General features: G+C 45.5%; 1 protein-coding gene across 1 annotated transcript; it reads left to right on the top strand.

Moving 5' to 3' along the window:
- Window positions 1-83: 83 nt before the first annotated feature.
- Window positions 84-27087, top strand: NDUFA9 (NADH:ubiquinone oxidoreductase subunit A9). The gene is made up of 11 exons (XM_069763422.1): window positions 84-166; window positions 13659-13829; window positions 17628-17725; window positions 17940-18031; window positions 18642-18783; window positions 20382-20484; window positions 20979-21046; window positions 21127-21203; window positions 21997-22092; window positions 22435-22501; window positions 26841-27087. The coding sequence occupies exons 1-11, from the start codon at window positions 118-120 to the stop codon at window positions 27009-27011; spliced, it is 1134 nt and encodes a 377-aa protein (XP_069619523.1). The 5' UTR covers window positions 84-117; the 3' UTR covers window positions 27012-27087.
- Window positions 27088-27164: the final 77 nt, after the last annotated feature.

Raw genomic sequence — 27164 nt, 5'->3', positions numbered from 1 at the left:
TTGACATTGCACGTTGTGACCGCTAGATGGCGATGTTGTGCTGTGTCAAAAACACGAACGCGTTCTTCGCGGCTTCCGTAGTTCGCGCACGCGCAGACCTGTGGGACCTCGGTCAAGATGGCGGTGATTATCCTCTGCAGGGCGGCCGGTGCCCGGGCAATGTCACGTAAGTCATACCGAAGAAGAACGGAACTGTAGGGGGCAGAGAGTGAGGAGACGGAGGCCGTGGCGGGCATTGTATGCGTCCTGGGTTACAGCTGTCACTCGCTCTTAGGTGTAGGACTACAGGTCCCAGCATTTCTCCAATTTAAAGGGAATTGCGAGATCAGTTCCGTGACGGAATAAAAATGAAGCCGGGGGGGCCTCTCTGATGTCACGTGACCTGCTGCCTCCCACATTGGGCCTGATGACTGCATGCTGGGACTTGTAGTTCCTCTAGCTGTGATCTCCATGGATGGCTGTTCCCAATAACGCAGCTTGGAGCCATTATTTAACCCTTTGCACCTGTTTGTGGAGATTTTTTTTAAATCTTATCTTATCCCCCCGACATCGTCGAACGTCGGCTCGTTGTATTCCAGCAAAAATTGTAGTGTTCTAAGACGACGACGACTGTTCCGAAAACTGGGGGGGGGGTTTGGTAAAAAAAAAAAAAAAAAAAAAAAGGCAACTCCGGCATTGTTTTGGGGGGCTTCATTTTAACGAGGGGTTCATTGTGGCGTAAAAGTGACCCGGAAACACGATTCTCTGGATCCGTACGAATATGGCGATATTTAACTTGTGCAGTTTTTTTTTTTTTTTAAATACTACATTTTTTTTTTTTTTACATTTTTATATTTTAATTAATTAGTTTTTTTTACATTATTTTATTGTTTTATTTATTTTAGCAGCTTTAAATAAAATAAACTGTGTATAAAAGAAATTTTCTGAGACTTGTAACCTTTGTGAAATAAAAAAAAAACATAACACAAAAGGCAACTCCACCATTGTTTTTTTTTTTGGGGGGGGGGGTTAGTTTTTACAGTGTTAATTGTGGCATAAAAATTACAAATAAAATAATGATAATATAACAAATGAAAAAAATATATATAGTATAAAGATTTTATATATATATATATATTATATATAATTTTTTTATACTACATATATTTTTAACATTTTTATTATAATATTTTATTTTGTTTTATTATCATTTATTATCATTATTTTGTTTATATTGTTTTATTTATTTTATTTTTATCATTTTTATTTTATTAGTAATAGTTTTTTTATTAGATATTTATAGTTCTTATTTTATTTTTTGTATTATGTTTTTTTTTATTATTATTAAAATATATATATATATATATATATATATATATATATATATATATATATATATATATATATATATATATATATATATACTTTTTATTTTTTCTCCTTCGCCTCATTGGGGGACACAGGACTGTGGGTGTATGCTTCTGCCGCCAGGAGGCTGACACTAAGTAAACTTAAAAAAAAAAAGTTAGCTCCTCCTCCAACGTATACACCCTGACACTGGCTACCAGAGACCCCAGTTTATGCTTAGTGTCTCAAGGAGGCACATCTCTGGGTCCAGGATTTTTTCTTGGACCCGACTTTCAACTTTTGGATTGAGGGGGCGACGGACCTTTTTGAGGGTCCGATCTCCCCAAATCATCAACGGGCAAGCACGTGTGATACTGCTCCACGTTTCCTTTCCCGCTACGTGGGATTTTTCTCTGGACTTGGCCCTGACCACCCTGAGGTATCTAGACCCCAGGCTGTACAGGTGCTCCTAGACGTCCGTATGTTCCCCCCTGTTTTCTACACCCCTGCCGGGGGTGTTAGCTGGGGTGGAGGACGGTCCCTCTCCTTATCCTGGGATAATGGAGTTTGGGTGCCTGCACCGTCATTTTTTCCACCCCTCGCTGAGTGTGGTGTGTCAGGGGGGGCTCCTGAGTACCTGTTGCGCTGGCCCTGGGTAGTGCGGTGGTCCGGCTCCGGGTGAGGATGGCGTCCTTTTTTTGTGGATCGGCGGTGGTCTGGAGCGGCTCCGCGGAGCGGCGCCGCGGTGTAGAGAAGATCGGCGCCGCTGTTCCTCCGGAGGCTGCGGCTTTGCCTGGCTCACGGCAGGCGTGGGGCTGTTCCTGGAGCCCGGGACTTCCGGGCGGCAGACCGCGCTGCAGGGCTTCGCCCCTTCCGGCGCGTCACGTCCGGTTCCGGTTTCTCCGGCCTCTGAGGGGGAAATTTAGGCCGCGGCTTCGGGCCTGCTCTAGGCTGCGGCTTAGTTTGGCGATCCCTCCCCCACTATAGCCTGCTGGACATATAAGGCAGCACGTTTGGAGATAGTGCTGTCAGGATCCATTTCGGTATTCGTGGGGACACAGGACTGGGGTAAGTGCTTCTCTCTCCAGCTGGACTGAAGCATTCCTTTTTTTCCCAGTCTCTGGCCCTGGGTATAGCATTACGGATCATTATGTCTAGAAAGGTTAAGACTCACACGGTTCTTTTTTACAGTTGTGTATCTTGTAGTACCCTTTTTCCGCACGCCCAAAGTAATCGCCTCTGCGAGGCCTGTGACTCTGAACGCGTCCAGGAGCCCCCCCTGCCAGTCCTCCAGTAGTCTCTCCGGCTCCGGTCCCTCAGGCAGACGCTGTGGTAGCTCCACCGGAATGGGTCACGTCCTTGTCACAATCCATGGCGTCCCTTACTGAAGCGATCAAATCACTGCAGACCCCGGCGGTCGGGACCGGTAATCCGCCTGTCTCAGAGAGGGCCTCGGGGTCTCAGGAATCTGCGGCCTGCAGGGGGCGCGCTCTCACTCGACAGACGCATGGAAAGCGGATTCGCAAAGCGTCTCCCAGGCACTCAGGTGCTTCCGCATCCTGGAGTTCCGTATCTCGCTCTCCTTCCCCTGCAGAAAGCGGTGAAGTTGAGACTGACTACGAGTCAGAAGGGTCTCTTAATTTTGATAAACCTGGGTTTCAGGAGTCAGTAGACAGCCTAATTGAAGCTGTCAATCAGTCTTTGGGGATAGAAGACGAGCTCGTCTCTTCTTCTGATAATAAGGTCTCATTTAAGCGGTCTAAACAGGCCCATAGGGTTTTTTCCTCTCATCCTGAGTTCGAGGACCTGATTCGACGCAATAGGGAGCACCCGGACTAACGCTTTTCAGGGCAAAGAGCTCTGAAGGCTAGGTATCCTTTTGCTTCGGAACTTTGTAGTGATTGGGCAGAAAATCCTTCTGTAGATCCTCCAGTGTCCCGTTTAGCCTCTAACACGTTACTATCTCTCCCTAATGGCTCATCGATTAAGGATCCTACGGATCGTCTTATAGAGAGCTTGGCTCGTTCCGTCTTTGAGGCCTCAAGCTCAGCACTTTTTCCTTCTTTTGCGGCAACCTGGGTTGCCAGGGCTATGATATCTTGGTCTGACTCGTTATCTTAGGCTCTCCAGGAAGGTAATGTGTCAGCAGAATTGGCTGAAATGTCTTCTCAGGTAGCTATGGCCGGTAGCTATCTGATTAACGCATCTCTGGATGCGGCAGATTGTGCTTCCTCGGCTGCATCTAATGCTATTGCCATCAGAAGGGCCCTTTGGTTAAGGTCCTGGCGGGCTGATTCTACCTCTAAGAAATCCCTTACATCCCTGCCGTATCGGAGTGGTCGTTTGTTCGGAGAAAAGCTGGATCAGCTCATTTCTGACTCCACAGGAGGGAAAAGTAAGTTCCTTCCTCAGCAGAGGGCCAGACAGCCCTTTCGGCGCCATTTTCAGGCTCGCTTTAGAACCTTTTGCTATGTCAGATGGGCCCCAGCATCAAGTTCTCCTGCGCAGGGTCGGCCCAATCAGGACCGAGACGGTCGGACCCCTTATACGGCCAGCCAGGGGGGAAGAATGCGTCCCCAGTCTTCTAGCTCTAGAGGATCTAGGACGCAAAGATTTTCGGCCAAGTGACTGGAGGCCTCTTCCGGGCATCTCCAAAAGGGTAGGCGGACGTCTAATTTTATTTCGCCAGGTCTGGCTTCAGGTAAGCTCATATCTTCAGGTTACAAAATAGAGCTGGTCGGTCCTCCTCCTCCCCGGTTCTTCCCATCCCGTCTTCCCAAATGCAAATCTCTTCGTCAAAGCTTGTTCAATTCCATAGAGTCTCTCCGTATCAGCGGTGTCATTTCTCCTGTTCCAAAGGAAGAAAGATTCCAGGGCTTTTATTCCAATCTTTTTGTAGTGCCCAAAAAGGATGGAGCAGTGAGGCCTATCCTAGATCTCAAACTCTTAAACAAGTTTGTCCGCGTTCGACACTTTCGGATGGAGTCTCTGCGGTCGGTCATCGCCTCTCTGGAAAAGGGATAATTTTTGGCCTCAGTAGACATTCAGGATGCTTATCTTCATATTCCCATCTTTCCGCTCCATCAAAGATTTCTCCGGTTTGCCGTAAACAATCTACACTTCCAGTTCACGGCATTACCTTTCGGTCTAGCTTCCGCTCCCAGGGTGTTCACAAAAGTCATGTCGACTGTGGTGTCCATTCTGCACTCCCGAGGTATTGTCGTCTTGCCATACCTAGACGATCTGCTGATCAAGGGACCAACATTTCAGTCTTGCAAGGAAAATGTCGACATCACTCTGGACACTCTTTCCCGTCTAGGTTGGTTGGTAAATTTAAGGAAGTCATCTCTACGGCCGTCTCGAAAAATCTCTTTTTTAGGCATGATTTTCGACACCTCTCAAGCCTTAACTATCCTTCCCCAGGACAAGGTCCTAGCCCTTCGGCGGGAAGTGAGGAACCTTCTACAACCATACCCTCATACGATTCGGTCCGGGATGAGGGTGTTAGGAAAGATGGTTGCAACCATAGAGGCGGTTCCGTTTGCACAGTTTCATCTTCGACCCCTCCAACGTGCAATCCTATCAGCATGGAACAAAAATTCTCTCTCTCTCAACCGCAAATTTCGGTTGTCTTTCCAGACCAAACAGGCTCTCGCTTGGTGGCTAAACAGCTCATCTCTACTCAGGGGGAAGCCCTTTCCCCCAACCAATTGGCTAGTGGTCACAACAGATGCCAGTCTCCTGGGTTGGGGAGCAGTGTTCTTCCATCACACAGCTCAGGGACGCTGGTCTCCTCGGGAATCAGAACTCCCCATCAATATCTTAGAGATTCGAGCGGTCCGGCTAGCCTTGTTACGTTTTCACCATCTTCTGGCGGGTCGCCCTGTCCGGATTCAGTTGGACAACGCCACAGCGGTAGCTTATATAAATCACCAGGGGGGCACCCGCAGCAAGGCAGCCATGCAGGAGGTAAAACAGATCCTACTCTGGGCGGAGAGAAATCACTCTGTGATCTCAGCGGTCCACATTCCGGGCGAAGAAAACTGGGCGGCAGATTTCCTAAGCCGTCAGGGTCTAGCCTCCGGGGAATGGTCTCTCCACCCCGAGGTATTTTTGCAGATTTGCCATCTTTGGGGAACTCCAGACGTAGATCTAATGGCGTCCAAGGTGAATGCCAAGGTGCCCAGTTTTGTCTCTCGGTACCGAGATCCCCAGGCTATCGCCGTGGATGCGCTGGTACTGTCTTGGAACCAATTTCATCTCTCCTATCTGTTCCCTCCTCTGGCACTGCTCCCGAGAGTAATCAAGAAGATCAAATCAGAGAGAGTGCCGGCCATCCTGATCGCTCCGGATTGGCCACGACGGACCTGGTATGCAGACCTGGTACAACTTCTAGCCGGGGTTCCTTGGCGGCTCCCCGATCGGCCAGATCTTCTATCTCAAGGGCCGATCTACCACCAGAACTCAGAGGTCCTACGTTTGACGGCCTGGCCGTTGAATCTTGGGTTTTAACTCAGGCTGGTTTTTCTCAAGAAGTAGCTGATACCATGATCAGTGCTCGTAAGTCCGTTTCGGCCAGGATTTATTATCACACTTGGAAGGTGTTTCTTTCCTGGTGTAGAGAGCGCGGGCTGCCTCCTCTGCGTTTTTCCGTTCCAAACATTCTAGCCTTCCTTCAAGCAGGCCTGGATTCTGGGCTTGCTCCGAGTACCCTTAAAAGGCAGGTTTCGGCTTTATCAGTACTTTTTCAACGCAGGATTGCTCCTAATCGTCAAGTCAGGACTTTTTTCCAGGGAGTCGCTCATAAGGTTCCTCCCTATAAGACTCCTTTGGAATCTTGGGACCTTAATCTGGTCTTAAGGGCTTTACAGGACGCTCCTTTTGAGCCTCTTCAAGAGGTTTCTTTGATGTTTCTCTCTTGGAAAGTTGTATTTTTAGTGGCCATAACGTCCATAAGACGGGTATCGGAGCTGGCAGCTCTTTCTTGTCGTCCTCCTTTTTTGCGATTTCATCAGGACAAGGTGGTGCTCAGACCAGCACCGTCCTTTTTGCCGATGGTTGTTTCATCATTTCACATTAATGAAGATATTGTTCTGCCCTCTTTTTGTCCGGCACCTACGCACCGTGTAGAAAAAGCTCTCCATACGTTGGATCTGAGGAGGTACGTTTCCCGTACGGCCCCCTTTCGCCAGACGGATGCTCTGTTTGTCCTTCCGCAGGGTCGCAGGAAGGGATGCGCGGCTTCAAAATCTACCCTGGCCAGGTGGATAAGGGCGACCATTCAGGAGGCTTATCGCTCCATGGGCATGACGGTTCCGGCTGGAATCAAGGCTCATTCGACTAGAGCAGTGGGGGCTTCCTGGGCCGTTCGGCACCAGGCCTCAGCAGAGCAGGTTTGCAAGGCTGCGACCTGGTCTAGTCTGCATACATTTGTCAAACATTATAATGTCCATTCCCAGACCTCTGCAGATGCAAGTCTGGGTAGAAGAATTCTTCAAGCGGCAGTGGCGCATTTATAGACAAACATTATCTGGATGTCTTTTTCTGGTGAGTGATTTTTCCCACCCAGGGACTGCTTTAGGACATCCCACAGTCCTGTGTCCCCCAATGAGGCGAAGGAGAAATAGGGATTTTTGGTTACTCACCGTAAAATCCTTTTCTCCAAGACGCTCATTGGGGGACACAGCTCCCTCCCTGGTAGCCTTATGGCTGCTTTGGTTATATCTGATTACATTAGTCAGTAGGATCTTTTCTAGACATAAGGTTTCTGTATTTATGCTGTTATATTATTTTTTGTGTTTTTTTTTTTTTTTTTTTTTTTTTGTTCTCCTACTGCTTTCTGCACCAAACTGGAGTCTCTGGTAGCCAGTGTCAGGGTGTATACGTTGGAGGAGGAGCTAACTTTTTTTTTTAAGTTTACTTAGTGTCAGCCTCCTGGCAGCAGAAGCATACACCCACAGTCCTGTGTCCCCCAATGAGCGTCTTGGAGAAAAGGATTTTACGGTGAGTAACCAAAAATCCCTATTTTTGTTGTTTTGCTTATTTTATTTTTGGTTTTATAGTTTTATTTTATTTTAACACCATTAAATAAAATAGAAATTGTTTTGGGGAAAAAAAAAAGTTATTTTTGAGACTTGTAACTTTTGTGTAAAAAATAAATAAATAAAAATAAAAACTGAAGTAATCTCTGATGTAATGTGTAAAGGGGGAAAAAAAAGTCTTGTATCTTTAACCCTTTGGATCCCATGGACTTGACTGTACACCCGCCTCGATGATGTGATGGGTTGTGATGGCAGCCGGGGGTCCGCTGAAGACTTCCATGGCTGTCGTCCTGCCCCTCCTGTGATGTTTAGCTACAGATTGGGTTTCATGGGAGAATGTTTTTCACACTATGTACAGCAATAATTGATATTAATGTATATTTTACATTCAATCAATCATAGGTTTAAAAAATAAATAAAAATTGTTTATCTTTTCCCCAGCTGAAAAAAAATAAAAAATAATAATAATAATTAACATATCCAGCATTGCCACAAGTGTGAAAGTAGCATCTACTAAAATGTAAAGTTAATGAATCTGATAAATGTTGTTAAGAGAAAGGAAATTGGATCGGCAGAATTGCCATTTTTTTGATTGCCAGCAGCACCGGTATAAAAAAAATTCAACCAGAAACCGTCATAAACTTGTAGGTGCCCCAAAATGGTGCAAGTAAAAACAGGCCCCCATACAACTCCACCGGCGGAAAAATACAAGCGGAAAATAGCGACAAAAGCAAATTTTTAATTTTTTTACGAAACTTTTTTTTTGTTTTAACTAGAACAAGAATAGAAATCATAATTATACAAGAGTTGATTTTACTGTAATCGCACCGAGGATCACGTTACCAGGTCATTTATACAATGAATGTGTAAAAACAAAGCAATGCTGATCTTAGAAGGTTATTTTCTCACCATTTTGCCACACTTTTTTCTTGTTTTTCTGTACATCATTTGATGGAAGTGAATGGTGGAAAAAAATTACAACTTGTTCTGCAAAGAACAAGTCGTCATACAGCTATAAGGACGGAAAAATACAAGTTGGGGTTGGGGGAGAGAAAAACAAAAGTTATATCCTGTATTATACTCCAGAGCTGCACTCACTATTCTGCTGGTGCAGTCACAGTGTACACACATTACATTACTGATCCTGAGTTACATCCTGTATTATACTCCAGAGCTGCACTCACTATTCTGCTGGTGCAGTCACTGTGTACATACATTACATTACTGATCCTGAGATACATCTTGTATTATACTCCAGAGCTGCACTCACTATTCTGCTGGTGCAGTCCCTGTGTACATACATTACATTACTGATCCTGAGTTACCTCCTGTATTATACCCCAGAGCTGCACTCCCTATTCTGCTGGTGCAGTCACTGTGTACATACATTACATTACTGATCCTGAGTTACCTCCTGTATTATACTCCAGAGCTGCACTCACTATTCTGCTGGTGCAGTCACTGTGTACATACATTACTGATCCTGAGTTACATCCTGTATTATACCCCAGAGCTGCACTCCCTATTCTGCTGGTGCAGTCACTGTGTACATACATTACTGATCCTGAGTTACATCCTGTATTATACTCCAGAGCTGCGCTCACTATTCTGCTGGTGCAGTCACTGTGTACACACATTACATTACTGATCCTGGGTTACATCCTGTATTATACTACAGAGCTGCACCCACTATTCTGCTGGTGCAGTCACTGTGTACATACATTACATTACTGATCCTGAGTTACATCCTGTATTATACTCCAGAGCTGCACTCCCTATTCTGCTGGTGCAGTCACTGTGTACATACATTACTGATCCTGAGTTACATCCTGTATTATACTTCAGAGCTGCACTCACTATTCTGCTGGTGCAGTCACTGTGTACATACATTACTGATCCTGAGTTACATCCTGTATTATACTTCAGAGCTGCACTCACTATTCTGCTGGTGCAGTCCCTGTGTACACACATTACACTACTGATCCTGAGTTACATCCTGTATTATACCCCAGAGCTGCACTCACTATTCTGCTGGTGCAGTCCCTGTGTACACACATTACACTACTGATCCTGAGTTACATCCTGTATTATACCCCAGAGCTGCACTCACTATTCTGCTGGTGCAGACACTGTGTACACACATTACACTACTGATCCTGAGTTACATCCTGTATTATACCCCAGAGCTGCACTCACTATTCTGCTGGCGCAGTCCCTGTGTACATACATTACATTACTGATCCTGAGTTACATCCTGTATTATACTCCAGAGCTGCACTCACTATTCTGCTGGTGCAGTCCCTGTGTACACACATTACACTACTGATCCTGAGTTACATCCTGTATTATACCCCAGAGCTGCACTCACTATTCTGCTGGTGCAGTGCCTGTGTACATACATTACATTACTGATCCTGAGTTACACCCTGTATTATACTCCAGAGCTGCACTCACTATTCTGCTGGTGCAGTCCCTGTGTACACACATTACACTACTGATCCTGAGTTACATCCTGTATTATACCCCAGAGCTGCACTCACTATTCTGCTGGTGCAGTCACTGTGTACATACATTACATTACTGATCCTGAGTTACATCCTGTATTATACTCCAGAGCTGCACTCACTATTCTGCTGGTGGAGTCACTGTGTACATACATTACATTACTGATTCTGAGTTACATCCTGTATTATACCCCAGAGCTGCACTCACTATTCTGCTGGTGCAGTCACTGTGTACATACATTACATTACTGATCCTGAGTTACATCCTGTATTATACTCCAGAGCTGCACTCACTATTCTGCTGGTGCAGTCCCTGTGTACACACATTACACTACTGATCCTGAGTTACATCCTGTATTATACCCCAGAGCTGCACTCACTATTCTGCTGGTGCAGTCACTGTGTACATACATTATATTACTGATCCCGAGTTACCTCCTGTATTATACTCCAGAGCTGCACTCACTATTCTGCTGGTGCAGTCCCTGTGTACACACATTACATTACTGATCCTGAGTTACATCCTGTATTATACTCCAGAGCTGCACTCACTATTCTGCTGGTGCAGTCACTGTGTACATACATTACATTACTGATCCTGAGTTACATCCTGTATTATACCCCAGAGCTGCACTCACTATTCTGCTGGTGCAGTTCCTGTGTACATACATTACATTACTGATCCTGAGTTACATCCTGTATTATACCCCAGAGCTGCACTCACTATTCTGCTGGTGCAGTCACTGTATACATACATTACATTACTGATCCTGAGTTACATCCTGTATTATACCCCAGAGCTGCACTCACTATTCTGCTGGTGCAGTCACTGTGTACATACATTACATTACTGATCCTGAGTTACATCCTGTATTATACCCCAGAGCTGCACTCACTATTCTGCTGGTGCAGTCCCTGTGTACATACATTACATTACTGATCCTGAGTTACACCCTGTATTATACTCCAGAGCTGCACTCACTATTCTGCTGGTGCAGTCCCTGTGTACACACATTACACTACTGATCCTGAGTTACATCCTGTATTATACCCCAGAGCTGCACTCACTATTCTGCTGGTGCAGTCACTGTGTACATACATTACATTACTGATCCTGAGTTACATCCTGTATTATACTCCAGAGCTGCACTCACTATTCTGCTGGTGGAGTCACTGTGTACATACATTACATTACTGATTCTGAGTTACATCCTGTATTATACCCCAGAGCTGCACTCACTATTCTGCTGGTGCAGTCACTGTGTACATACATTACATTACTGATCCTGAGTTACATCCTGTATTATACTCCAGAGCTGCACTCACTATTCTGCTGGTGCAGTCCCTGTGTACACACATTACACTACTGATCCTGAGTTACATCCTGTATTATACCCCAGAGCTGCACTCACTATTCTGCTGGTGCAGTCACTGTGTACATACATTATATTACTGATCCCGAGTTACCTCCTGTATTATACTCCAGAGCTGCACTCACTATTCTGCTGGTGCAGTCCCTGTGTACACACATTACATTACTGATCCTGAGTTACATCCTGTATTATACTCCAGAGCTGCACTCACTATTCTGCTGGTGCAGTCACTGTGTACATACATTACATTACTGATCCTGAGTTACATCCTGTATTATACCCCAGAGCTGCACTCACTATTCTGCTGGTGCAGTCCCTGTGTACATACATTACATTACTGATCCTGAGTTACATCCTGTATTATACCCCAGAGCTGCACTCACTATTCTGCTGGTGCAGTCACTGTATACATACATTACATTACTGATCCTGAGTTACATCCTGTATTATACCCCAGAGCTGCACTCACTATTCTGCTGGTGCAGTCACTGTGTACATACATTATATTACTGATCCCGAGTTACCTCCTGTATTATACTCCAGAGCTGCACTCACTATTCTGCTGGTGCAGTCCCTGTGTACACACATTACATTACTGATCCTGAGTTACATCCTGTATTATACTCCAGAGCTGCACTCACTATTCTGCTGGTGCAGTCACTGTGTACATACATTACATTACTGATCCTGAGTTACATCCTGTATTATACCCCAGAGCTGCACTCACTATTCTGCTGGTGCAGTCCCTGTGTACATACATTACATTACTGATCCTGAGTTACATCCTGTATTATACCCCAGAGCTGCACTCACTATTCTGCTGGTGCAGTCACTGTATACATACATTACATTACTGATCCTGAGTTACATCCTGTATTATACCCCAGAGCTGCACTCACTATTCTGCTGGTGCAGTCCCTGTGTACATACATTACTGATCCTGAGTTACATCCTGTATTATACCCCAGAGCTGCACTCACTATTCTGCTGGTGCAGTCCCTGTGTACACACATTACACTACTGATCCTGAGTTACATCCTGTATTATACCCCAGAGCTGCACTCACTATTCTGCTGGTGCAGACACTGTGTACATACATTCCTGATCCTGAGTTACATCCTGTATTATACCCCAGAGCTGCACTCACTATTCTGCTGGTGCAGTCACTGTGTACATACATTACATTACTGATCCTGAGTTACATCCTGTATTATACTCCAGAGCTGCACTCACTATTCTGCTGGTGCAGTCCCTGTGTACACACATTACATTACTGATCCTGAGTTATATCCTGTATTATACCCCAGAGCTGCACTCACTATTCTGCTGGTGCAGTCACTGTGTACATACATTACATTACTGATCCTGAGTTACATCCTGTATTATACTCCAGAGCTGCACTCACTATTATGCTGGTGCAGTCACTGTGTACATACATTACATTACTGATCCTGAGTTACATCCTGTATTATACCCCAGAGCTGCACTCACTATTCTGCTGGTGCAGTCACTGTGTACATACATTACATTACTGATCCTGAGTTACATCCTGTATTATACTCCAGAGCTGCACTCACTATTCTGCTGGTGCAGTCCCTGTGTACACACATTACATTACTGATCCTGAGTTATATCCTGTATTATACCCCAGAGCTGCACTCACTATTCTGCTGGTGCAGTCACTGTGTACATACATTACATTACTGATCCTGAGTTACATCCTGTATTATACTCCAGAGCTGCACTCACTATTATGCTGGTGCAGTCACTGTGTACATACATTACATTACTGATCCCGAGTTACATCCTGTATTATACTCCAGAGCTGCACTCACTATTCTGCTGGTGCAGTCACTGTGTACATACATTACATTACTGATCCTGAGTTACATCCTGTATTATACCCCAGAGCTGCACTCACTATTCTGCTGGTGCAGTCCCTGTGTACACACATTACATTACTGATCCTGAGTTACATCCTGTATTATACTCCAGAGCTGCACTCACTATTCTGCTGGTGCAGTCACTGTGTACATACATTACTGATCCTGAGTTACATCCTGTATTATACTCCAGAGCTGCACTCACTATTATGCTGGTGCAGTCACTGTGTACATACATTACATTACTGATCCTGAGTTACATCCTGTATTATACCCCAGAGCTGCACTCACTATTCTGCTGGTGCAGACACTGTGTACATACATTACTGATCCTGAGTTACATCCTGTATTATACCCCAGAGCTGCACTCACTATTCTGCTGGTGCAGACACTGTGTACATACATTACTGATCCTGAGTTACATCCTGTATTATACCCCAGAGCTGCACTCACTATTCTGCTGGCGCAGTCCCTGTGTACATGTATTACATGTCCTGTACTGATGTCTGTTCTCCATGTTTTGTCCCCCAGGTCCGCAGATCTCTTCGCTGGCCGCCTCTGTTCCCGTGGTTCTGCAGCAGAGGGGCGTCCATCACTCTGTTATCCCCCATGGGAAGCCGGGCCGCTCTGCCGTCAGTGGAGTGGTGGCCACAGTGTTTGGAGCTACAGGGTTCCTGGGACGATATGTTGTTAATAGGCTAGGTATGTGTCCTGGTGCGAGATGGTCTCCTGCCCCCTGGGTGTCCTGACTTGCCCTCCTGCGCCCCCCGCTGGCGGTGATATCTGGCTGTAAGATATAAGTAATCTTGTACGGGATCTGTTAACCCTTTATGAACAGAGTGCTTCCATCCTAAATTACCAACGTTTTTATTGATTTTGTGCATTGGGGGTTTACCCTTTTTCCCTGTAACTGAGTCTTCCTTAATTACAGGGGAAATGGCCCCTTCTGGTGAGATTAGTCCCTGGAATAGCAGATCCGGCCTGGTTAGACCCAGGAGGTCTGCTGTGCCGGGACATGGGAGGTAGAGGATGATGTGTGGTGATCACTGGGTCTGTTATTTACTATATAATGCTCACTGAGCCACCTGTACGTCCTGTCCACGACTGAGCGTGACCGCCGCACACATGACCGGCTCCTGCTAGATAGGCGCCAACCCAAAAGTGGTCATGTTTCCAGCTAGTAATAAACATCATGGAGGAAGCGAAGCTTCAGTGATCACTTATTATTGGTAATCATTTGATTTAATTAATTTTTAATAGCCCTTCTACCTCTACTGCCACCATGCTGCTACTACATACTACTACTGCTGTCCTACTAATGCCGCCACCATACTACATGTGCTATCCCACCACTGTGCCATCCGTCTACATTACACCCTTGTAACTACCTCTCTACTACTACCACCATCGTACTACTCTACTACCACCATCTTCCCACACTTCTACAACACTAATAATTGCACCACCTTGCTACACTTCTACCATCCTCCTACTTCTACCTCCCCGTAATCATTCCAATACTACCTTCACTTTGCTACCCTTTTACTATCACTACTACATTATTACTATCTACTGCTACTATTATCCGTCTACTATCAGACTACCACACTATTACTACCTCTCGGCTATTACTATCTCACTACTACTCAGGGTGGATAAAAATCAATGTTTTTAAAAAAAAAAAAATCAAAAAAATCGGATTTTTTTTATTTAAATCGGATTTTTGAGGAAAATATTTTACCATCCAAAGGTTCTTCCATCATGAGATAAAGCGGAGTTGTTTAACTCAGTAGAATAAAGGCTGTATATGTGTAACATTCACAATGCCATGCTCTTCCAGAGGTTTCTGTAGGATTAGTGGGCAGTTTCTCTCCTATATTATCACAGACGCTCGCTTTACTTACACAGTTCTCAAAACTGAATTTGACTCCGCAGAGGTCCCAGCCTCTTCTTCACGGCAAAAATGTTACAACATGAACAGAGTTGAGAAAAAGACCTTAATCCTATTGTTCTACAAACCTATGAATACAGAATCAACCCCTTCAGTGCCAAGTCCAAGAAGTTAGACAATATGTTTCTGATTGTTTGGAGTGGAATAGATCTGCACAACCCAAGAAGAATGTGATGAGTCCTCTTCATCACCACACTTCTCATGATGTTGCCTCATTCGCGCCACCAGGCCTTGCATCTCTTTGTTGCATTGTTTGCATTTTGCACGCATGCCTGCCTTACCGATAGGCGAAGGAGCTTCCTTAAAATATTCCCAAACTGGGTCTCTTTTACGGCCTGCTGCCATTATAAGGAAAGAATGTAATAAACCTCAGATCGTACACACAAACAGATCCAGACTTGTCTGTCTGTGGCTATGCTGCAGTATTGTGCTCAAAGTTTCACTTTGATTTTCTTGTCTGCTTGCCCTTCCTCCTCCTCACACTTAGATTCACATTCTTTTTGTGTTGTGCAGATCTATTCCACTCCAAACAATCAGAAACATATTGTCTAACTTCTTGGACTTGGCACTGAAGGGGTTGATTCTGTATTCATAGGTTTGTAGAACAATAGGATTAAGGTCTTTTTCTCAACTCTGTTCATGTTGTAACATTTTTGCTGTGAAGAAGAGGCTGGGACCTCTGCGGAGTCAAATTCAGTTACGTAGAAACTTTGATTTAAATCACGGATTTAAATCAAGCCTTACTGACTAGTGATTTAAATCGTGATTTAAATCAGTTAGATTTAAATCAAATCCTCCCTGCTACTACTACTACCCTTCTACTATCACACTACCACATTCCTGCCTCTCCACTACTGCTACCTGTCTGCTATTACACTACTACATTATTACTGCCTCTACTATCACACTGCTACAATATTACTACCTCTCTACTACTACCCTTCTACTATCACACTACCACATTACTGCCTCTCCACCACTACTACCTGTCTGCTAGTACACTACTACATTATTACTGCCTCTACTATCACACTGCTACATTATTACTACCTCTCTACTACTACCCTTCTACTATCACACTACCACATTACTGCCTCTCCACCACTACTACCTGTCTGCTAGTACACTACTACATTATTACTGCCTCTACTATCACACTGCTACAATATTACTACCTCTCTACTACTACCCTTCTACTATCACACTACCACATTCCTGCCTCTCCACTACTGCTACCTGTCTGCTAGTACACTACTACATTATTACTGCCTCTACTATCACACTGCTACATTATTACTACCTCTCTACTACTACCCTTCTACTATCACACTACATTACTGCCGCTCCACCACTACTACCTGTCTGCTAGTACACTACTACATTATTACTGCCTCTACTATCACACTGCTACATTATTACTGCCTCTACTATCACACTGCTACATTATTACTACCTCTCTACTACTACCCTTCTACTATCACACTACCACATTACTGCCGCTCCACTACTGCTACCTGTCTGCTAGTACACTACTACATTATTACTGCCTCTACTATCACACTGCTACATTATTACTACCTCTCTACTACTACCCTTCTACTATCACACTACCACATTACTGCCTCTCCACTACTGCTACCTGTCTGCTAGTACACTACTACATTATTACTGCCTCTACTATCACACTGCTACATTATTACTACCTCTCTACTACTACCCTTCTACTATCACACTACCACATTACTGCCTCTCCACCACTACTACCTGTCTGCTAGTACACTACTACATTATTACTGCCTCTACTATCACACTGCTACATTATTACTACCTCTCTACTACTACCCTTCTACTATCACACTACCACCTCTCCACTACTACTACCTGTCTATTACACTACTACATTATTACTGCCGCTCTACTACTACCACCACCCTGCTACATTATTACTACCTCTCTACTACTATCCTTCTACTATCACACTACCACATTACTATCTCTCTACTACTACTACCCTTCTACAATCACACTGCCACATTATTACTACCTCTCTACTACTACAACCTGTCTGTTATTACACTACCACATTATTACTACCTCTCGGGTATTACTATCTCACTACTACTACTACTACTCTTCTACAATCACACTACCACATTACTACCTCTCCACTACTACTACCTGTCTATTACACTACTACATTATTACTGCCGCTCTACTACTACCCATCTACTATCACACTCACATTATTACTACCTCTCTACTACTACTGCCCTTCTGCAACCACACTACCACATGATTACTACCTTTCTACTACTACTATGCTTCTAGCGCCACCTTACTACCTTCCTTTTACACCTCTACTGCTCTCACCATACTATACTTCCACTACCAACCCAATTCTACCACCACTGTTTCCCTTCTATCACCTTTTACTGTCCATATTCGACAACCTTACTACAACAACCATAGCTAGGCTCCTTAAACCGCCACCCTCCTGCCACTCGTCTTCTGCCACCACTTCCAGCACTTTCTTTTATTCTCTATTTCAGGACGTATTGGCTCTCAGGTGGTCATCCCCTACCGATGCGACCAGTATGACATCATGTATCTCCGACCTATGGGAGATCTGGGACAGTTAACATTCATGGTAAGTTATTATCTTCATGGATGGGTGTTGTCGGACAGCGCTTGGTTGCGGTTCTCCGGAGGAAGACGTTTACTAACTTTCGAAACGCGTCGATAATAAAACCGCATATTGGATCTCTGTTGTGATTACAGAAGCAGCAGCGCAGTGAGTTTTATGTAAAAGTTGACTTGGATCAGAAAAGTTATTGACGGTTCCTCAAAAATGATTGTTTCAGGAATGGGACCCGAGGGACAGAGACTCCACCAGGCAGGCGCTGCAGCACTCCAACGTGGTGATCAACCTTGTGGGGAGGGAATGGGAGACGAGGTAAGAGATTATTCCATGGATTCATATATGGGGCGCTCGGATTTTGCTGCACCATCTGAGAGCAGCATGATGTAGGGGCAGAGACCCCGATTCCAGCGATGTATCACTTACAGGGCTGCTGGCTGCAGTTTTGATAAAATCCCAGTTTTATCTGCTGCAGATGTAGCAAATCTCGGAATACTGAGCTATGTGTAACCCCGCCCACACCACTGATTGGTCGCTTCATGTTCACTGTGCCAATCAGTATGCGTGGGCGTGGCTGGACTACCTGGCAGCAGGTTTACTAGTCCTCTAGTGGTAATCTCCTGCGTATAAAACTATTATTTTATCAAAACCGCAGCAAGCAGCCCAGTAAGTGCCACAAAGCTGCAATCGGGGTCTCTGTCCCTACATCATGATGCTCAGATTAGGTGGTGACATATTTCCTTTAACATCATGCCTTATGTTTTGTTTTTTTTTCCTTAAGTTTTTTTGTAGGATCTGGCAAGTGCTATGTACCAAAAAAAAAAACCCCTTGAAAATTGAAATCCGTTTCAAAATGGGTAAAAAAAAAAAAATCTTAATAATTTTTGGATTCTTAATAATGGCTTGTGTTTTTCCTTCTATTTAGGAATTTCAGCTTCCAGGATGTGTTTGTGAATATCCCCAGGGACATTGCGACGTTGGCTCGAGAAGCCGGGGTGGAGAAGTTCATCCACATGTCCCACCTGAACGCCGACATAAAAAGCCCCTCAAAGTTACTGAGGAACAAGGTGATTGGAAGCCGTCCGTGTAAGATAGGAATGCACAGGAGTGTTAGAGGGGGTGTGTAGGATTAGAAACACATGATGGCCAACTTCCTAAAACGGCACCACCCCTGTCCACAGGTTATGCCGGGTATTGCAGCTCAGCTTGAAGTGAATGCATTAACACACACAGACTGTACACAGAGGTGATTCTGGGAAGAAAGCAGCAATTTTTATTTTTTTTTTAAATTCTGGATAACCCCTTAAAAAAAACACCCTAGATCTTGTCTTGCTGGATCAGTGTGTTCTTAAAGGAATTGTCTTGGACTGTGATGACGTATAATCACGTCACCCCCTAGTGATCAAATCTGGCTGTAAAAGGAGACACACGGCGGCCATTCTCAGTTACTGCAGCTCAGCTCCTATAGAAGTATATGGGACCTGAGCCGCAGTACTTGAGAACGGCCACTACACGGTGTACTGAGCTGTGCTGTCCGGCTCTTTTGCGGAGTTGATCAGTGAGGGAATGCCGGGTGTCGGACCAGCACACTGATCATCTGCGGACTTTGATTCTTACAGGTAATTATTTGCGGTGATTAAAAATTCCATTCATTAATCCTATCAGGCACTTGTATTTCCTACTTTGAAGGACACAATCTGGTTTGATTTATAAACATCAACATGTATTTATGTACATCTTATTACTTCTACCCAAGTGCATGACCCTACATTTATCCCCATTAAAGCTCATTTGCCATTATCAGCCCAAGCTTCTAGTTTACATAAATCATCCTGTAATATAAAATTGTCCTCCTCTGTATTGATTACCCTGCAGAGTTTAGTGTCATCTGCAAATATTGAAATTCTGCTCTGAATGCCCCCTACAAGGTCATTAATAAATATGTTAAAAAGAAGAGGGCCCAATACTGACCCCTGTGGTACCCCACTGCTAACCTCTACCCAGTCCGAGTGTGCTCCATTAATAACCACCCTTTGTTTCCTATCCCTGAGCCAGCTCTCAACCCACTTGCACATATTTTCCCCTATCCCCATTATTCTCATTTTATGCATCAACCTTTTGTGTGGCACCGTATCAAAAGCTTTTGAAAAGTCCATATACACTACGTCCACTGGGTTCCCTTGGTCCAATCCGGAACTTACCTCTTCATAGAAATTGATATTTGAAATTGTTTGCCATATATGCTATTAGTGATCCTTCTTTCAACCTCTGTTTTCCCAGTATTTATTATACTCCTGAACATTTTTTATCATGTCTTGAATAATTTAATAAATTATTGTAGTTTTTTGAAACAAATAATTTTGTGTCAACTACCAGAGATTTTTTCCTTGCGCCTTGTGTTTGTATATGGTGCATGAAGAATAATGTTGTATCTTTAGTTGCTCGATTGACAGATGATAAATTGGGGTCTGGGATCTCTGACCCCCCAGCAACAACCCTGAAAGTGGCGCCGGCGTGCTATTACATCCCCTTTACAGGTTTTCCTTGCTGCGCACCTGGTAGCCTGTATTGTACAGAGTCGTGGTACCTTCAGCCACAGTGGCCCTCCTTTGCATCGATTCGTGGCCCCCACCATTAATGTAGCCTTTCTTTGCTTTGACATTAGGCGGTAGGGGAGGAAGCCGTGAGAGAAGCCTATCCTGACGCCATCATTGTGAAGCCTGCGGAGATGTACGGCCGGGAAGACCAATTCCTCAATTATTATGCAAGTAAGATCTCGGGGGGGGGGGGGGGGGCGGGCTAAAATGACATCTATAGGGGTCTCTATTAGGCAAATTGGGCCCCCAGAGACGGCTACTCCGTGCAGCATAGTCCTTGCCCAGCACCATGTTCCTCTCCACTTCTCTACGACACTGAAACTACACCCATTTCTATGTCCAGATGGCTCGGTGGGCCTGTATGTGGCTCGTTCACTCCACCACTAGGCTACTAACCCCTACCATGGTGGTCTAGGGGATTGCTCCTGGCTGTATGTCTACTTTCGAGGGTCTCAAAGGGGGATGGGGAGCGTCACACTGCTCTGGTGCAGTACGTAGGGAGGTCTTCGATACAGGAGAGGGGTTAATAGTTTTGATAGTCTAGAATAGAAAAGGGGGTCTGGTGGTCCTCTTCACCGCCAGGTGTAAGAACAGAGGACCTGGGCGCTGCCGCCACTTGTTCTCATTATGTCTATTGTATATTTCTTTCTTCCCCCTCTCTGCAGACATGCGGCGGTTCGGCGGCGTGCCGCTAATATCCCTCGGTCAGAAGACGGTGAAGCAGCCGATTTACGTGAGTAGCGGTGGGATACGGTGGGGTCCTGTAGGTCGCCGGCAGATGGCTCATGTATAATTCCGCCCCTCTATACGAAGGTCGTGGACGTCGCCAAGGCCATCGTCAATATCATCAAAGACCCCGACTCTGCAGGAAAGACGTACGCTTTAGCCGGGTAAGATGCAGCCTGTTTAGAGGTCTATTTTCTTTTGGAAACAGCGCCACACGTGTGCATAGACCGCGTCTGGTATTGCACCTCAGCTACACTGAAATGAATAACACTGAGCTGCAGTACCGCACACGACCTGATGACAGGTGTGGTGCTATTTCTGTAAGGAAATGCAGCCTTATTGTGTCTGATCTTGGATGGTCAGAAGGTCCTACACTTCTAGTGATTGACTGATGTGGTGAGAACCGCCATCCAGGAACAAGGATTTCTAAAAGAGTTTTTTTTTTATGGGGTGGGGGAATGAAAACAGGCATAATTAACGCCTTAAGAAACTCATTATGTGGACTCTCTGAGAGCAGGGGTTGTGCATAATTAGAAAAACATGGCTGCCTTTTTTTCCAAAAACAGCTCCCCTCCTGTTTACAGGTTGTGCGTGGTATTACAGCTCTGCTCCATTAATGGGGCTCGAGCTGCAATACCGGACTCAACCTGCAGACAGGCGCTGTTATTTAAAAAAGAAAAAAAAAGTAGGCAGCCATGCTCTTTTAATATCTGGACAGCCCCTTTAATTCTGTATCATTTTGTGCTTTCTATAGAGGGGGACGAGATACAGGGTGACGTGAAGGGTCACACCGTGCCGTCCTTATCTTGCCCATTCTACCAGTCTAATCTGAAGAGTCGGGCTGGCACATCTAATGGCAACTACTGGCACCAGGAAACCTGTCTGTCGGAACGTGGCTCTATCCTGCTGAGCGCTAATATTGTTCTGTTTTTTTTTCTACATCTATTTCGCTTTTAGACCCCATCGGTATCTTCTTCAGGACTTGGTGAAATACATCTTCGCCGTTGCCCATAGACCTTTGCTGCAATTCCCGATGCCTCGCCCCATCTATCAGTAAGTACCTGCCTTTATTGATGGACTTAAAGGGGTTGTCCAGAACTATTTGTATAGGTCAGCAATATCCCCTGTACATGCACTGATCCTACAAAAATATCTGTGCTTTTCCTCTATTTTTCCTCCGGTAAGTGTATGAAGCAAAAAAAAAAAGACATCTGGGCGGCGCAGGGTGTTGCAGCCATGTTAGAAGAGCTCACAGGTTCTTTATAGTTTGACCCGAGTGTCACGATTGGGTCAGTAATGAACAGTAGGGATTTCAGTCGTTGCCCGCTTCAGTCCACGCAGATCGTGCATTGAACCGTGAGATTTCTCTCTAACGATCCTGTTTCCTATTTATAGTCTGATTGGAAAGTTCTTTGAGTTGAACCCATTTGACAAGTGGACGAGCCGCGACAAAGTGGATCGGGTGAGTACGGTCTGCGTGTCGCATAACGGTAGACACATTGGGGAGAGAGAATTAGTTGTACAACAACGGCGTGAATCACTTAGAATCTGTCTGGAAGTTTTTGCTATGTTATCTGAGAGCAGCATGTTGTAGGGGCAGAGACCCTGATTCCAGTGATGTACCACTTAGCTTATAACCCTTGGCATGTGGAGTCCTCGGCATGTGGAGTCCTCGGCATGTGGAGTCCTCGGCATGTGGAGTCCTCGGCATGTGGAGTCCCCGGCATGTGGAGTCCCCGGCATGTGGAGTCCCCGGCATGTGGAGTCCCCGGCATGTGGAGTCCCCGGCATGTGGAGTCCCCGGCATGTGGAGTCCCCGGCATGTGGAGTCCCCGGCATGTGGAGTCCCCGGCATGTGGAGTCCCCGGCATGTGGAGTCCCCGGCATGTGGAGTCCCCGGCATGTGGAGTCCCCGGCATGTGGAGTCCCCGGCATGTGGAGTCCCCGGCATGTGGAGTCCCCGGCATGTGGAGTCCCCGGCATGTGGAGTCCCCGGCATGTGGAGTCCCCGGCATGTGGAGTCCCCGGCATGTGGAGTCCCCGGCATGTGGAGTCCCCGGCATGTGGAGTCCCCGGCATGTGGAGTCCCCGGCATGTGGAGTCCCCGGCATGTGGAGTCCCCGGCATGTGGAGTCCCCGGCATGTGGAGTCCCCGGCATGTGGAGTCCCCGGCATGTGGAGTCCCCGGCATGTGGAGTCCCCGGCATGTGGAGTCCCCGGCATGTGGAGTCCCCGGCATGTGGAGTCCCCGGCATGTGGAGTCCCCGGCATGTGGAGTCCCCGGCATGTGGAGTCCCCGGCATGTGGAGTCCCCGGCATGTGGAGTCCCCGGCATGTGGAGTCCCCGGCATGTGGAGTCCCCGGCATGTGGAGTCCCCGGCATGTGGAGTCCCCGGCATGTGGAGTCCCCGGCATGTGGAGTCCCCGGCATGTGGAGTCCCCGGCATGTGGAGTCCCCGGCATGTGGAGTCCCCGGCATGTGGAGTCCCCGGCATGTGGAGTCCCCGGCATGTGGAGTCCCCGGCATGTGGAGTCCCCGGCATGTGGAGTCCCCGGCATGTGGAGTCCCCGGCATGTGGAGTCCCCGGCATGTGGAGTCCCCGGCATGTGGAGTCCCCGGCATGTGGAGTCCCCGGCATGTGGAGTCCCCGGCATGTGGAGTCCCCGGCATGTGGAGTCCCCGGCATGTGGAGTCCCCGGCATGTGGAGTCCCCGGCATGTGGAGTCCCCGGCATGTGGAGTCCCCGGCATGTGGAGTCCCCGGCATGTGGAGTCCCCGGCATGTGGAGTCCCCGGCATGTGGATTTTGCAATTCTGAGCTGTGTGTAAGCCCGCCCACACCACTAATTTGCAGCTCTCTGTGTACACTGTATACTAACAGTTGCCAATCAGTGCTGGGGACATGATTGGACTTGGAAGCACAAGACACCAAGTCCTGTAGTGATAATCTCCTGCTGATAAAACACTGATTGTATTGAAATAGCAAAACACAGCCTAGCATGTGACACATCACTGGAATCAGGGTCTGAACCACTAGACTGTGCTGCTCTCAGATTACATAGCAAAAACCTCGTGAGAGATTCCCTTTAACCACCAGAGGATTCCTCGCCTCAGTTACCCCAGTCTTGCCTATGTGGTGGTTAAATGTCACTTGCCTGTGTAATGATTGCAGATCCTGATCTCATCACCTATGCTATCAGCTTGATATATGCTTATGGGGTTTAATGATCAGGTCACAAGACCCCCAGATGGGTCGAAACCTGCGACTTTAATATTGATGAGAATATACACCCGCCATAACACAAATCTGTAACTTAACGCTGCATGTAATTTATTTGTTGTGATAGTGACACATTGAGCTGTAGTTAATGGAACTCTTATACCTTTATTTGTCAGAGGTATCCTATAGTAAAACTTAAAAAGGAAAAAACACTTTTGAAATGTATTTATTCATTCGTTGTCATTTTTATATCATATTATAGTTTCAGGCTAAGTTCAGTTTGGGTTGGTAGCAGCGGGGTTTTTTTTTTTCATTTTCTTCTTAATTAAACTATTTTTTCTTTAAATTTTGATTTTAATAAAAAAAAAAATATATATATATATATATATATATATATATATATATATATATATATATATATATATATATATATATTATATAATTTTTTTAATTATAAAAAAATATATATTGCACAGTACAGACCAAAAGTTTGGAACACCTTCTCATTTAAAGATTTTTCTGTCTTTTCATGACTATGAAAATTGTACATTCACACTGAAGGCATCAAAACTATGAATTAACACATGTGGAATTATAGACTTAACAAAAAAGTGTGAAACAACTGAAAATATGTCTTATATTCTAGGTTCTTCAAAGTAGCCACCTTTTGCTTTGATGACTGCTTTGCACGCTCTTGGCATTCTCTTGATGAGTTTCAAGAGGTAGTCACCGGGAATGGTTTTCACTTCACAGGTGTGCCCTGTCAGGTTTAATAAGTGGGATTTCTTGCCTTATAAATGGGGTTGGGACCATCAGTTGTGTTCAGCAGAAGTCTGGTGGATACACAGCTGATAGTCCTACTGAATAGACTGTTAGAATTTGTTTTATGGCAAGAAAAAAGCAGCGAAGTAAAGAAAAACGAGTGGCCATCATTACTTTAAGAAATGAAGGTCAGTCAGTCCGAAAAATTGGGAAAACTTTGAAAGTGTCCCCAAGTGCAGTGGCAAAAACCATCAAGAGCTACAAAGAAACTGGCTCACATGAGGACCGGCCCAGGAAAGGAAGACCAAGAGTCACCTCTGCTTCTCAGGATAAGTTTATCCCAGTCACCAGCCTCAGAAATCGCAGGTTAACAGCAGCTCAGATTAGAGACCATGTCAATGCCACACAGAGTTCTAGCAGCAGACACATCTCTACAACAACTGTTAAGAGGAGACTTTGTGCAGCAGGCCTTCATGGTATAATATCTGCTAGGAAACCACTGCTAAGGACAGGCAACAAGCAGAAGAGACTTGTTTGGGCTAAAGAACACAAGGAATGGACATTAGACCAGTGGAAATCTGTGCTTTGGTCTGATGAGTCCAAATTTGAGATATTTGGTTCCAAACACCGTGTCTTTGTGCGACGCAGAAACGGTGAACGGATGGACTCTACATGCCTGGTTCCCACCGTGAAGCATGGAGGAGGAGGTGTGATGGTGTGGGGGGGGGCTTTGCTGGTGACACTGTTGGGGATTTATTCAAAATTGAAGGCATACTGAACCAGCATGGCTACCACAGCATCTTGCAGCGGCATGCTATTCCATCCGGTTTGCGTTTAGTTGGACCATCATTTATTTTTCAACAGGTCAATGACCCCAAACACACCTCCAGGCTGTGTAAGGGCTATGTGACCAAGAAGGACAGTGATGGGGTGCTACGCCAGATGACCTGGCCTCCACAGTCACCAGACCTGAACCCAATCGAGATGGTTTGGGGTGAGCTGGAGCGCAGAGTGAAGGCAAAAGGGCCAACAAGTGCGAAGCATCTCTGGGAACTCCTTCAAGATTGTTGGAAGACCATTCCCAGTGACTACCTCTTGAAGCTCATCAAGAGAATGCCAAGAGTGTGCAAAGCAGTCATCAAAGCAAAAGGTGGCTACTTTGAAGAACCTAGAATATAAGACCTATTTTCAGTTGTTTCACACTTTTTTGTTAAGTATATAATTCCACATGTGTTAATTCATAGTTTTGATGCCTTCAGTGTGAATGTGCAATTTTCATAGTCATGAAAATACTGAAAAATCTTTAAATGAGAAGGTGTGTCCAAACTTTTGCTCTGTACTGTACATATATATATATTAAAAAAAAATGTATTTCTTATTTTGTTTTACATTTCTGATGAATAATTCAGGGTCCATCCTCCGTCCACACTAGATGTCAATTGTACATGGGATTTTCCGCAAATTTTCCCCCCTTTACGTTGCAAAGAATGAAATCCGAGATGAGTCTGTGGCGTAATTTGACACACTGCGGTTTTCCGCTGCAGATTTTCTCCTTCTCTGCGCAGCGTATGGGTGCGGTATGCTAAAATCCTATGCTCAGTCTCGGTCCTGTAAAATCCGCCGGGTATTCCTTCCTTTATCCTGTCTGTGCTCCATCTTTCCTTCTCGTTTTGTCCTTCTCACCGCTCTCCAGTCTTTTGCATCTCGAGCTGTTATGAAACTACTACTCCCAGCATACCTTTCGGGGAGCTGAAGTTTTGCATCCGCTTTATAACACGGGGCCACGGGTAACGCAAATCTTCCTGGTTTCTTCTCTCAGTTCCACATTACAGACATGAAATACCCCGATCTCCCCGGCCTGGAAGACCTCGGCATCCTTCCGACCCCCTTGGAGCAGAAAGCCATCGAGGTCCTTCGTCGTCACCGTAGATATCGCTGGCTGGACGCTGATCTGGACGTGGCCAAGCCGGCCACCCCTGTGAACTTCTAGGAGCACCTTACCGAATTTGTAAGGATTCCCGATCGCGCGTGTACATAATAAAATATTAATAATTCTGTCCACTTTATCTTGGATGGGTGATTTGTTTTTGTTTTTTTTGCTTTGCTCTTTTTACACTTTGTGCAAAAATACCTATTTTTTTAA

This window comes from Ranitomeya imitator, chromosome 4 (genome assembly GCF_032444005.1).
Source record: "Ranitomeya imitator isolate aRanImi1 chromosome 4, aRanImi1.pri, whole genome shotgun sequence".
In the NCBI taxonomy this organism is placed as follows: domain Eukaryota; kingdom Metazoa; phylum Chordata; class Amphibia; order Anura; family Dendrobatidae; genus Ranitomeya; species Ranitomeya imitator.
Note: the sequence above shows the minus strand (reverse complement) of the source record. Positions and strands in the feature narration are given on the sequence as shown.

Coding starts and splice junctions, on each gene's coding strand:
- NDUFA9 (XM_069763422.1), top strand. CDS start 118: ATGGCGGTGATTATCCTCTGCAGGGCGGCCGGTGCCCGGGCAATGTCA. Junction 18,032..18,641: donor GGGAGGGAATGGGAGACGAG/GTAAGAGATTAT, acceptor CCTTCTATTTAG/GAATTTCAGCTTCCAGGATG. Junction 22,502..26,840: donor GCCGCGACAAAGTGGATCGG/GTGAGTACGGTC, acceptor TTCTTCTCTCAG/TTCCACATTACAGACATGAA.